The following is a 14,275-nucleotide window of genomic DNA, read 5'->3' on the forward strand; positions in this document are numbered from 1 at the left end:
AAACATGCTGAAAGACCAACAGACAGGAGTTCTTACCCTCCTGGTCCAACAGTGAAGGATTCTGGTCCATGTAGTTGTCCAGTGAACAGCCAACAGTCAGGTTCTGTAGTCTGGTGTTGACAGCCAGCGGGCCCTCCAGGAGGGGAGGGGGTCCCTGGAATCTGACAGACAATAACCTTTAACCCCTAAACTGACAGCCAGCGGGCCCTCCAGGAGCGGAGGGGGTCCCTTGAATCTGACAGACAATAACCTTTAACCCTTTACCCCCTAAACTGACAGACAATAACCTTTAACCCCTAAACTGACAGCCAGCGGGCCCTCCAGGAGCGGAGGGGGTCCCTTGAATCTGACAGACAATAACCTTTAACCCTTTACCCCCTAAACTGACAGACAATAACCTTGAACCCTTTAACCCCTAAACTGACAGACAATAACCTTTAACCCCTAAACTGACAGACAATAACCTTTAACCCCTAAAATGACAGACAATAACCTTTAACCCCTAAACTGACAGACAATAACCTTTAACCCCTAAACTGACAGACAATAACCTTTAACCCCTAAACTGACAGACAATAACCTTTAACCCCTAAACTGACAGACAATAACCTTTAACCCCTAAACTGACAGACAATAACCTTTAACCCCTAAACTGACAGACAATAACCTTTAACCCCTAAACTGACAGACAATAACCTTTAACCCCTAAACTGACAGACAATAACCTTTAACCCCTAAACTGACAGACAATAACCTTTAACCCCTATACTGACAGACAATCTTTAACCCTTAACCCCTAAACTATTTCCCTCTGATAACACCAACCTGTCTCAAAACACAACCCTTCAACTCCAATAACCCTTAACCCCCTACACAATAAAATAACAATAACGAGGCTATATACAGGTGGTACCATTGTGGATATACAGTGCCTTGTGAAAGTATTCGGCCCCCTTGAACTTTGCGAACTTTTGCCACATTTCAGGCTTCAAACATAAAGATATAAAACTGTATTTTTTTGTGAAGAATCAACAACAAGTGGGACACAATTATGAAGTGGAACGACATTTATTGGATATTTCAAACTTTTTTAACAAATCAAAAACTGAAAAATTGGGCGTGCAAAATTATTCAGCCCCTTTACTTTCAGTGCAGCAAACTCTCTCCAGAAGTTCAGTGAGGATCTCTGAATGATCCAATGTTGACCTAAATGACTAATGATGATAAATACAATCCACCTGTGTGTAATCAAGTCTCCGTATAAATGCACCTGCACTGTTATAGTCTCAGAGGTCTGTTAAAAGCGCAGAGAGCATCATGAAGAACAAGGAACACACCAGGCAGGTCCGAGATACTGTTGTGAAGAAGTTTAAAGCCGGATTTGGATACAAAAAGATTTCCCAAGCTTTAAACATCCCAAGGAGCACTGTGCAAGCGATAATATTGAAATGGAAGGAGTATCAGACCACTGCAAATCTACCAAGACCTGGCCGTCCCTCTAAACTTTCAGCTCATACAAGGAGAAGACTGATCAGAGATGCAGCCAAGAGGCCCATGATCACTCTGGATGAACTGCAGAGATCTACAGCTGAGGTGGGAGACTCTGTCCATAGGACAACAATCAGTCGTATATTGCACCAATCTGGCCTTTATGGAAGAGTGGCAAGAAGAAAGCCATTTCTTAAAGATATCCATAAAAAGTGTTGTTTAAAGTTTGCCACAAGCCACCTGGGAGACACACCAAACATGTGGAAGAAGGTGCTCTGGTCAGATGAAACCAAAATTGAATTTTTTGGCAACAATGCAAAACGTTATGTTTGGCGTAAAAGCAACAAAGCTCATCACCCTGAATATACCATCCCCACTGTCAAACATGGTGGTGGCAGCATCATGGTTCGGGCCTGCTTTTCTTCAGCAGGGACAGGGAAGATGGTTAAAATTGATGGGAAGATGGATGGAGCCAAATACAGGACCATTCTGGAAGAAAACCTGATGGAGTCTGCAAAAGACCTGAGACTGGGACGGAGATTTGTCTTCCAACAAGACAATGATCCAAAACATAAAGCAAAATCTACAATGGAATGGTTCAAAAATAAACATATCCAGGTGTTAAAATGGCCAAGTCAAAGTCCAGACCTGAATCCAATCGAGAATCTGTGGAAAGAACTGAAAACTGCTGTTCACAAATGCTCTCCATCCAACCTCACTGAGCTCGAGCTGTTTTGCAAGGAGGAATGGGAAAAAATGTCAGTCTCTCGATGTGCAAAACTAATAGAGACATACCCCAAGCGACTTACAGCTGTAATCGCAGCAAAAGGTGGCGCTACAAAGTATTAACTTAAGGGGGCTGAATAATTTTGCACGCCCAATTTTTCAGTTTTTGATTTGTTAAAAAGTGTGAAATATCCAATAAATGTCGTTCCACTTCATAATTGTGTCCCACTTGTTGTTGATTCTTCACAAAAAAATACAGTTTTATATCTTTATGTTTGAAGCCTGAATGTGGCAAAAGGTCGCAAAGTTCAAGGGGCCGAATACTTTCGCAAGGCACTGTATAGGTGGTACCTGTACCGAGTCAATGTGTGGGGGTACAGGTTAGTAATGAGGCTATATACAGGAGGTACCTGTACCGAGTCAATGTGTGGGGGTACAGGTTAGTAATGAGGCTATATACAGGTGGTACCTGTACCGAGTCAATGTGTGGGGGTACAGGTTAGTAATGAGGCTATATACAGGTGGTACCTGTACCGAGTCAATGTGTGGGGGTACAGGTTAGTAATGAGGCTATATAAAGGTGGTACCTGTACCGAGTCAATGTGTGGGGGTACAGGTTAGTAATGAGGCTATATACAGGTGGTACCTGTACCGAGGCAATGTGTGGTATACAGGTTAGTAATGAGCTATATACAGGTGGTACCCAGTGATGTCAAGGTGTGGGGGTACAGGTTGTAATGAGGCTATATACAGGAGGTACCTGTACCGAGTCAGTGTGGTATACCAGGTCGGTGATGAAAGCAGTCACCTTGGCCCCAGTGATGACTGGTCTCTGCACTACCCTCTGTAGTGCCTTGTGGTCAGAGGCCGAGCAGTTGCATTACCAGGCGGTGATGCAACCAGTCACCCTCGTCACAGACTGTTCTCTCTGCTACCGCACGGCAAGTGGTACCAGGATAGCAAGTCTGGCGGTGATGCAACCAGTCAGGATGCTCTCGATGGTGCAGCTGTAGAACCTTTTGAGGATCTCAGGACCCATGCAAAATCTTTTCCTGACTGGGAATAGGTTTTGTCGTGACCTCTTCACGACTGTCTTGGTGTGTTTGGACCATGTTAGTTTGTTGGTGATGTGGACACCAAGAAACGTGAAGCTCTCAACTTGCTCCACTGCAGCCCCGTCGATGAGAATGGGGACGTACTCTGTCCTCCTTTTCTTGTAGTCCACAATCATCTCCTTTGTCTTGATCACGTTGAGGGAGAGGTTGTTGTCCTGGCACCACACGGCCAGGTCTCTGATCTCCTCCCTGTAGGCTGTCTCATCGTTGTTGGTGATCAGGCCTACCACCGTTGTGTCATCAGCAAACATAATGATGGTGTTGGAGTCGTGCCTGGCAGTGCAATCATGAGTGAACAGGGAGTACAGGAGGGGACTGAGCACGCACCCCTGAGGGGCCCCCGTGTTGAGGATCAGCATGATAGTGTTGTTACCTCCCTTCACCACCTGGGGGCGGCCCTTCAGGAAGTCCAGGATCCAGTTGCAGAGGGAGGTGTTTAGTCCCAGGGTCCTTAGCTTAGTGAAGAGCTTTGTGGGCACTATGAGGTTGAACGCTGAGCTGTAGTCAATGAATAGCATTCTCACATCGGTGTTGCTTTTGTCCAGGTGGGAAATGGCAGGGTGGAGTGCAATAGAGATTGCATCATCTGTAGATCTGTCGGGGCGGTATGCAAATGAGGGTGGCTCTAGTGTTTCTGGGATAATGGTGTTGATGTGAGCCATGACCAGCCTTTCAAAGCACTTCATGGCGACAGACGTGAGTATTAGTTTGCAAGCCGACGAGCATCAGAGCCGGTGTGGTGTGTCTGTACTTACATGTAAGGCTGAGGGTGTGTCTGTACTTACATGTAAGGCTGAGGGTTTATGGGTGAGGGAGGAGGTAGACCCCAACAGCCACCGATATCAGGACCACTAATATCCCTGAGGGTTCTTCCTAGCCTGTAAGAAGACAAGATGGGTGAGGGGACAGATATCAGGACCACTAATATCCCTCTCTTCACTAGCCTGAAGACAAGAGACAACAGATATCAGGACCACTAATATCCCTCTCTTCACTAGCCTGAAGACAAGAGACAACAGATATCAGGACCACTAATATCCCTCTCTTCACTAGTCTGAAGACAAGAGACAACACAACAGATATCAGGACCACTAATATCCCTCTCTTCACTAGCCTGAAGACAAGAGACAACAGATATCAGGACCACTAATATCCCTCTCTTCACTAGCCTGAAGACAAGAGACAACACAACAGATATCAGGACCACTAATATCCCTCTCTTCCCTAGCCTGAAGACAAGAGACAACAGATATCAGGACCACTAATATCCCTCTCTTCCCTAGCCTGAAGACAAGAGACAACAGATATCAGGACCACTAATATCCCTCTCTTCCCCCTGAAGACAAGAGACAACACAACAGATATCAGGACCACTAATATCCCTCTCTTCCCTAGCCTGAAGACAAGAGACAACAGATATCAGGACCACTAATATCCCTCTCTTCACTAGCCTGAAGACAAGAGACAACACAACAGATATCAGGACCACTAATATCCCTCTCTTCACTAGCCTGAAGACAAGAGACAACAGATATCAGGACCACTAATATCCCTCTCTTCACTAGCCTGAAGACAAGAGACAACAGATATCAGGACCACTAATATCCCTCTCTTCCCTAGCCTGAAGACAAGAGACAACAGATATCAGGACCACTAATATCCCTCTCTTCACTAGCCTGAAGACAAGAGACAACAGATATCAGGACCACTAATATCCCTCTCTTCACTAGCCTGAAGACAAGAGACAACAGATATCAGGACCACTAATATCCCTCTCTTCCCTGAAGACAAGAGAAAACAGATATCAGGACCACTAATATCCCTCTCTTCCCTGAAGACCAGATATCAGGACCACTAATATCCCTCTCTTCCCTAGCCTGAAGACAGTATGTTATCCCTTATCTAACTGGCTACAGGGCAATGGTACAGTATGTTATCCCTTATCTGACTGGCTACAGGGCAATGGTACAGTATGTTATCCCTTATCTGACTGGCTACAGGGCAATGGTACAGTATGTTATCCCTTATCTGACTGGCTACAGGGCAATGGTACAGTATGTTATCCCTTATCTGACTGGCTACAGGGCAATGGTACAGTATGTTATCCCTTATCTGACTGGCTACAGGGCAATGGTACAGTATGTTATCCCTTATCTGACTGGCTACAGGGCAATGGTACAGTATGTTATCCCTTATCTGACTGGCTACAGGGCAATGGTACAGTATGTTATCCCTTATCTGTCTGGCTATGGAATTACAGATGACTGATAGTAAACTATTCCACACCATGTTTAATCTCATCTGAGCTGCAGTTATTGAGTAACATTCCAATAGGATACATTCAAAGATTCATTTCAATAGTTTCATAACATGTATTTTCCCCACCTGAGTTGCACTTGTGCGACAATATCGTTATCATAATCAATTACAACTTGGACAAAAACCATCAACAACTCAACAACTCTTCTACCAAAACATGACTGTGGTCATTCATCCAGCAGTAGCCTGTCTACCAAAACATGACTGTGGTCATTCATCCAGCAGTAGCCTGTCTACCAAAACATGACTGTGGTCATTCATCCAGAAGTAGCCTAACTACCAAAACATTTACTGTGGTCATTCATCCAGCAGTAGCCTAACTACCAAAACATGACTGTGGTCATTCATCCAGCAGTAGCCTGTCTACCAAAACATGACTGTGGTCATTCATCCAGAAGTAGCCTATCTACCAAAACATGACTGTGGTCATTCATCCAGACAAGTAGCCTAACAGATATCAAAACCTCTCTTCATCCAGCAGTCTGAAGACAGAGACAACAGATATCAGGACCACTAGCAGTAGCCGCAACATGACAAAACATGAGTGGTCATTCATCCAGAAGTAGCCTATCTTCCCTACCAAAACATGACTGTGGTCCTTCATCCAGCAGTAGCCTGTCTACCAAAACATGACTGTGGTCATTCATCCAGCAGTAGCCTAACTACCAAAACATGACTGTGGTCATTCATCCAGCAGTAGCCTGTCTACCAAAACATGACTGTGGTCATTCATCCAGCAGTAGCCTATCTACCAAAACATGACTGTGGTCATTCATCCAGCAGTAGCCTGTCTACCAAAACATGACTGTGGTCATTCATCCAGAAGTAGCCTATCTACCAAAACATGACTGTGGTCATTCATCCAGAAGTAGCCTGTCTACCAAAACATGACTGTGGTCATTCATCCAGCAGTAGCCTAACTACCAAAACATGACTGTGGTCATTCATCCAGCAGTAGCCTATCTACCAAAACATGACTGTGGTCATTCATCCAGCAGTAGCCTGTCTACCAAAACATGACTGTGGTCATTCATCCAGCAGTAGCCTGTCTACCAAAACATGACTGTGGTCATTCATCCAGAAGTAGCCTAACTACCAAAACATGACTGTGGTCATTCATCCAGAAGTAGCCTAACTACCAAAACATGACTGTGGTCATTCATCCAGCAGTAGCCTAACTACCAAAACATGACTGTGGTCATTCATCCAGAAGTAGCCTATCTACCAAAACATGACTGTGGTCCTTCATCCAGCAGTAGCCTGTCTACCAAAACATGACTGTGGTCATTCATCCAGCAGTAGCCTGTCTACCAAAACATGACTGTGGTCATTCATCCAGCAGTAGCCTAACTACCAAAACATGACTGTGGTCATTCATCCAGAAGTAGCCTGTCTACCAAAACATGACTGTGGTCATTCATCCAGCAGTAGCCTGTCTACCAAAACATGACTGTGGTCATTCATCCAGAAGTAGCCTAACTACCAAAACATGACTGTGGTCATTCATCCAGCAGTAGCCTGTCTACCAAAACATGACTGTGGTCATTCATCCAGAAGTAGCCTATCTACCAAAACATGACTGTGGTCATTCATCCAGCAGTAGCCTGTCTACCAAAACATGACTGTGGTCATTCATCCAGAAGTAGCCTGTCTACCAAAACATGACTGTGGTCATTCATCCAGCAGTAGCCTATCTACCAAAACATGACTGTGGTCATTCATCCAGAAGTAGCCTGTCTACCAAAACATGACTGTGGTCATTCATCCAGCAGTAGCCTATCTACCAAAACATGACTGTGGTCATTCATCCAGAAGTAGCCTATCTACCAAAACATGACTGTGGTCATTCATCCAGAAGTAGCCTAACTACCAAAACATGACTGTGGTCATTCATCCAGAAGTAGCCTATCTACCAAAACATGACTGTGGTCCTTCATCCAGCAGTAGCCTGTCTACCAAAACATGACTGTGGTCATTCATCCAGCAGTAGCCTGTCTACCAAAACATGACTGTGGTCATTCATCCAGCAGTAGCCTGTCTACCAAAACATGACTGTGGTCATTCATCCAGCAGTAGCCTAACTACCAAAACATGACTGTGGTCATTCATCCAGAAGTAGCCTGTCTACCAAAACATGACTGTGGTCATTCATCCAGCAGTAGCCTGTCTACCAAAACATGACTGTGGTCATTCATCCAGCAGTAGCCTGTCTACCAAAACATGACTGTGGTCATTCATCCAGAAGTAGCCTGTCTACCAAAACATGACTGTGGTCATTCATCCAGAAGTAGCCTATCTACCAAAACATGACTGTGGTCATTCATCCAGCAGTAGCCTATCTACCAAAACATGACTGTGGTCATTCATCCAGCAGTAGCCTATCTACCAAAACATGACTGTGGTCATTCATCCAGCAGTAGCCTGTCTACCAAAACATGACTGTGGTCATTCATCCAGCAGTAGCCTGTCTACCAAAACATGACTGTGGTCATTCATCCAGAAGTAGCCTAACTACCAAAACATTTACTGTGGTCATTCATCCAGCAGTAGCCTAACTACCAAAACATGACTGTGGTCATTCATCCAGCAGTAGCCTGTCTACCAAAACATGACTGTGGTCATTCATCCAGCAGTAGCCTATCTACCAAAACATGACTGTGGTCATTCATCCAGCAGTAGCCTGTCTACCAAAACATGACTGTGGTCATTCATCCAGCAGTAGCCTATCTACCAAAACATGACTGTGGTCATTCATCCAGCAGTAGCCTGTCTACCAAAACATGACTGTGGTCATTCATCCAGCAGTAGCCTGTCTACCAAAACATGACTGTGGTCATTCATCCAGCAGTAGCCTGTCTACCAAAACATGACTGTGGTCATTCATCCAGAAGTAGCCTGTCTACCAAAACATGACTGTGGTCATTCATCCAGAAGTAGCCTATCTACCAAAACATGACTGTGGTCATTCATCCAGCAGTAGCCTATCTACCAAAACATGACTGTGGTCATTCATCCAGCAGTAGCCTATCTACCAAAACATGACTGTGGTCATTCATCCAGCAGTAGCCTGTCTACCAAAACATGACTGTGGTCATTCATCCAGCAGTAGCCTGTCTACCAAAACATGACTGTGGTCATTCATCCAGAAGTAGCCTAACTACCAAAACATGACTGTGGTCATTCATCCAGAAGTAGCCTGTCTACCAAAACATGACTGTGGTCATTCATCCAGCAGTAGCCTAACTACCAAAACATGACTGTGGTCATTCATCCAGAAGTAGCCTATCTACCAAAACATGACTGTGGTCATTCATCCAGCAGTAGCCTGTCTACCAAAACATGACTGTGGTCATTCATCCAGCAGTAGCCTGTCTACCAAAACATGACTGTGGTCATTCATCCAGCAGTAGCCTAACTACCAAAACATGACTGTGGTCATTCATCCAGAAGTAGCCTGTCTACCAAAACATGACTGTGGTCATTCATCCAGCAGTAGCCTGTCTACCAAAACATGACTGTGGTCATTCATCCAGCAGTAGCCTGTCTAGCCTGTCCAAAACATGACTGTGGTCATTCATCCAGAAGTAGCCTGTCTACCAAAACATGACTGTGGTCATTCATCCAGAAGTAGCCTATCTACCAAAACATGACTGTGGTCATTCATCCAGCAGTAGCCTATCTACCAAAACATGACTGTGGTCATTCATCCAGCAGTAGCCTATCTACCAAAACATGACTGTGGTCATTCATCCAGCAGTAGCCTATCTACCAAAACATGACTGTGGTCATTCATCCAGCAGTAGCCTGTCTACCAAAACATGACTGTGGTCATTCATCCAGAAGTAGCCTAACTACCAAAACATGACTGTGGTCATTCATCCAGCAGTAGCCTAACTACCAAAACATGACTGTGGTCATTCATCCAGCAGTAGCCTGTCTACCAAAACATGACTGTGGTCATTCATCCAGATGTAGCCTATCTACCAAAACATGACTGTGGTCATTCATCCAGAAGTAGCCTAACTACCAAAACATGACTGTGGTCATTCATCCAGCAGTAGCCTGTCTACCAAAACATGACTGTGGTCATTCATCCAGCAGTAGCCTGTCTACCAAAACATGACTGTGGTCATTCATCCAGCAGTAGCCTGTCTACCAAAACATGACTGTGGTCATTCATCCAGCAGTAGCCTGTCTACCAAAACATGACTGTGGTCATTCATCCAGCAGTAGCCTATCTACCAAAACATGACTGTGGTCATTCATCCAGCAGTAGCCTGTCTACCAAAACATGACTGTGGTCATTCATCCAGCAGTAGCCTATCTACCAAAACATGACTGTGGTCATTCATCCAGTCTACCAAAACATGAGTAGCCTGTCTACCAAAACATGACTGTGGTCATTCATCCAGCAGTAGCCTATCTACCAAAACATGACTGTGGTCATTCATCCAGCAGTAGCCTGTCTACCAAAACATGACTGTGGTCATTCATCCAGCAGTAGCCTGTCTACCAAAACATGACTGTGGTCATTCATCCAGCAGTAGCCTGTCTACCAAAACATGACTGTGGTCATTCATCCAGAAGTAGCCTGTCTACCAAAACATGACTGTGGTCATTCATCCAGAAGTAGCCTAACTACCAAAACATGACTGTGGTCATTCATCCAGCAGTAGCCTAACTACCAAAACATGACTGTGGTCATTCATCCAGCAGTAGCCTGTCTACCAAAACATGACTGTGGTCATTCATCCAGCAGTAGCCTAACTACCAAAACATGACTGTGGTCATTCATCCAGCAGTAGCCTGTCTACCAAAACATGACTGTGGTCATTCATCCAGAAGTAGCCTGTCTACCAAAACATGACTGTGGTCATTCATCCAGCAGTAGCCTAACTACCAAAACATGACTGTGGTCATTCATCCAGCAGTAGCCTGTCTACCAAAAAGACAGTTACTCTACGAACTTGTTTTTGAGGGACAAGTAGACTCATGTTTAAAATCGTTCACGTAACTACATTATTGTTTTATCACAAAGCAAAACAACTCCGGTAAAAACTTACATAGTGAATCCCTCTGCAGCTCGCGCCCGTCCGGTTAGATCACAGTCCGGTTGGATCCTGTCTCCGGTGAGACTCGCCGCCATGAAGAAAAGTTGTTGTCTGTTCTGGTGAGCGCCGCGGGAGAGAGATAGTGTGTCAGCTGAGAGAGACTGAGAGTGAGTGTGTGTGTGTGCTGAGAGAGACCGAGAGTGAGTGTGTGTGTGCTGAGAGAGACCGAGAGAGTTCATCCAGAGGACAGAAGACTGGAAGGGGAGGTTTATTTACGATGTCTTCTACTTCCTCAACTATAATGATATTGTATAGCCACTAGGGGGAGCTACCTGACAGGCTCTGGGACTGAACAGTCTGTTTCCAAGTCAACTTTTAATATGCTTTATAAACAATAGGTTGATGTTATACCCCCACACCAACACGACCAGGACACAGGTTGATGTTATACCCCCACACCAGCACGACCAGGACACAGGTTGATGATATACCCCCACACCAGCACGACCAGGACACAGGTTGATGTTATACCCCCACACCAGCATGACCAGGACACACAGGTTGATGTTATACCCCACACCAGCATGACCAGGACACACAGGTTGATGTTATACCCCCACACCAGCACGACCAGGACACAGGTTGATGTTATACCCCCACACCAGCACCACCAGGACACAGGTTGATGTTATACCCCCACACCAGCACGACCAGGACACAGGTTGATGTTATACCAGCACGACCAGGATACACAGGTTGATGTTATACCCCCACACCAGATGCCATCAGGACACACAGGTTGATGTTATACCCCCACACCAGCACGACCAGGACACACAGGTTGATGTTATACCCCCACACCAGCACGACCAGGACACAGGTTGATGTTATACCCCCACACCAACACGACCAGGACACACAGGTTGATGTTATACCCCCACACCAGATGCCATCAGGACACAGGTTGATGTTATACCCCCACACCAGCATGACCAGGACACAGGTTGATGTTATACCCCCACACCAGCACGACCAGGACACAGGTTGATGTTATACCCCCACACCAGCACGACCAGGACACAGGTTGATGTTATACCCCCACACCAGCACGACCAGGACACAGGTTGATGTTATACCCCCACACCAGATGCCACCAGGACACACAGGTTGATGTTATACCCCCACACCAGATGCCATCAGGACACACAGGTTGATGTTATACCCCCACACCAGCACGACCAGGACACAGGTTGATGTTATACCCCCACACCAGACGCCATCAGGAGACACAGGTTGATGTTATACCCCCACACCAGCATGACCAGGACACAGGTTGATGTTATACCCCCACACCAGCATGACCAGGACACAGGTTGATGATATACCCCCACACCAGCACGGCCAGGACACACAGGTTGATGTTATACCCCCACACCAGCATGACCAGGACACAGGTTGATGTTATACCCCCACACCAGCATGACCAGGACACAGGTTGATGTTATACCCCCACACCAGCATGACCAGGACACAGGTTGATGTTATACCCCCACACCAGCATGACCAGGACACAGGTTGATGTTATACCCCCACACCAGATGCCATCAGGACACAGGTTGATGATATACCCCCACACCAGCACCACCAGGACACAGGTTGATGTTATACCCCCACACCAGATGCCATCAGGACACAGGTTGATGTTATACCCCCACACCAGCATGACCAGGACACAGGTTGATGTTATACCCCCACACCAGCATGACCAGGACACAGGTTGATGTTATACCCCCACACCAGCACGACCAGGACACAGGTTGATGTTATACCCCCACACCAGCACGACCAGGACACAGGTTGATGTTATACCCCCACACCAGATGCCACCAGGACACAGGTTGATGATATACCCCCACACCAGCACGACCAGGACACAGGTTGATGTTATACCCCCACACCAGCACGACCAGGACACAGGTTGATGTTATACCCCCACACCAGCACGACCAGGACACAGGTTGATGTTATACCCCCACACCAGCACGACCAGGACACAGGTTGATGTTATACCAGCACGACCAGGACACAGGTTGATGTTATACCCCCACACCAGCACGACCAGGACACAGGTTGATGTTATACCCCCACACCAGCACGACCAGGACACAGGTTGATGTTATACCCCCACACCAGCACGACCAGGACACAGGTTGATGTTATACCCCACACCAGCATGACCAGGACACAGGTGATGTTATACCAGCATCGACCAGGACACAGGTTGATGTTATACCCCCACACCAGCACGACCAGGACACAGGTTGATGTTATACCCCCACACCAGCACGACCAGGACACAGGTTGATGTTATACCCCCACACCAGCACGACCAGGACACAGGTTGAAATATCAGAACAAACTCTGAACCAATTATATTCATTTGGGGACAGGTCAAAAAGCAATAAACATTTATCGTACTTTAGCAAGCTAGCTTTCTGTTGCTAGCTCATTTGTCCTGGGATATAAACATTGTTATTTTACCTGAAATGCACAAGGTCCTCGACACCGACAATTAATACACAGATAAAACGGTGGACCAGATTAGTTTCTAATGATCTCACCTCCTTCCTTCAGGCTTCTTCTTCTTATTATTTTTTACTTAATTTTGGACTTACAGCATTATATACTAAGTTCATCTTTCAATCACCCACGTGGGTATATACTGTACTCGATACCATCTACTTTACAGCATTACTACAACCGGCCAGAGTGTGGACCTAAGTTCATCTTTCAATCACCCACGTGGGTATATACTGTACTCGATACCATCTACTTTACAGCATTACTACAACCGGCCAGAGTGTGGACCTAAGTTCATCTTTCAATCACCCACGTGGGTATATACTGTACTCGATACCATCTACTTTACAGCATTACTACAACCGGCCAGAGTGTGGACCTAAGTTCATCTTTCAATCACCCACGTGGGTATATACTGTACTCGATACCATCTACTTTACAGCATTACTACAACCGGCCAGAGTGTGGACCTAAGTTCATCTTTCAATCACCCACGTGGGTATATACTGTACTCGAAACCATCTACTGCATCTTGCCTATACCGCTCTGTACCATCACTCATTCATATATCTTTATGTACATATTCTTTATCGCTTTACACTTGTGTGTGTATAAGGTCGTAGTTTTGGAATTGTTAGCTAGATTACTCGTTGGTTATTACTGCATTGTTGGAACTAGAAGCACAAGCATTTCGCTACACTCGCATTAACATCTGCTCACCATGTGTATGTGACAAATAAAATTAGATTTGATTTGATTTGCTCCTATAAACCAATGAGGAGATGGCACGTGGGTATATACTCCTATAAACCAATGAGGAGATGGCACGTGGGTATATGCTCCTATAAACCAATGAGGAGATGGGACTTGGGTATATGCTCCTATAAACCAATGAGCAGATGGCACGTGGGTATATGGTCCTATAAACCAATGAGGAGATGGCACGTGGGTATATCGTCCTATAAACCAATGAGGAGATGGCACGTGGGTATATGC

General features: G+C 45.7%; 1 protein-coding gene across 1 annotated transcript in view; it reads right to left on the bottom strand.

Annotated features, from left to right (window-relative positions):
* LOC124019609 (adipocyte plasma membrane-associated protein-like) overlaps positions 1-70 on the bottom strand; it is a 17,872-nt gene extending 17,802 nt beyond the window's left edge. The window contains 1 exon segment of the mRNA XM_046334996.1: positions 37-70. Within this exon segment, the coding sequence (XP_046190952.1) occupies positions 37-70 (34 nt within the window).
* Positions 71-14,275: the final 14,205 nt, after the last annotated feature.

This window comes from Oncorhynchus gorbuscha, unplaced genomic scaffold (genome assembly GCF_021184085.1).
Source record: "Oncorhynchus gorbuscha isolate QuinsamMale2020 ecotype Even-year unplaced genomic scaffold, OgorEven_v1.0 Un_scaffold_639, whole genome shotgun sequence".
Lineage (NCBI taxonomy): Eukaryota > Metazoa > Chordata > Actinopteri > Salmoniformes > Salmonidae > Oncorhynchus > Oncorhynchus gorbuscha.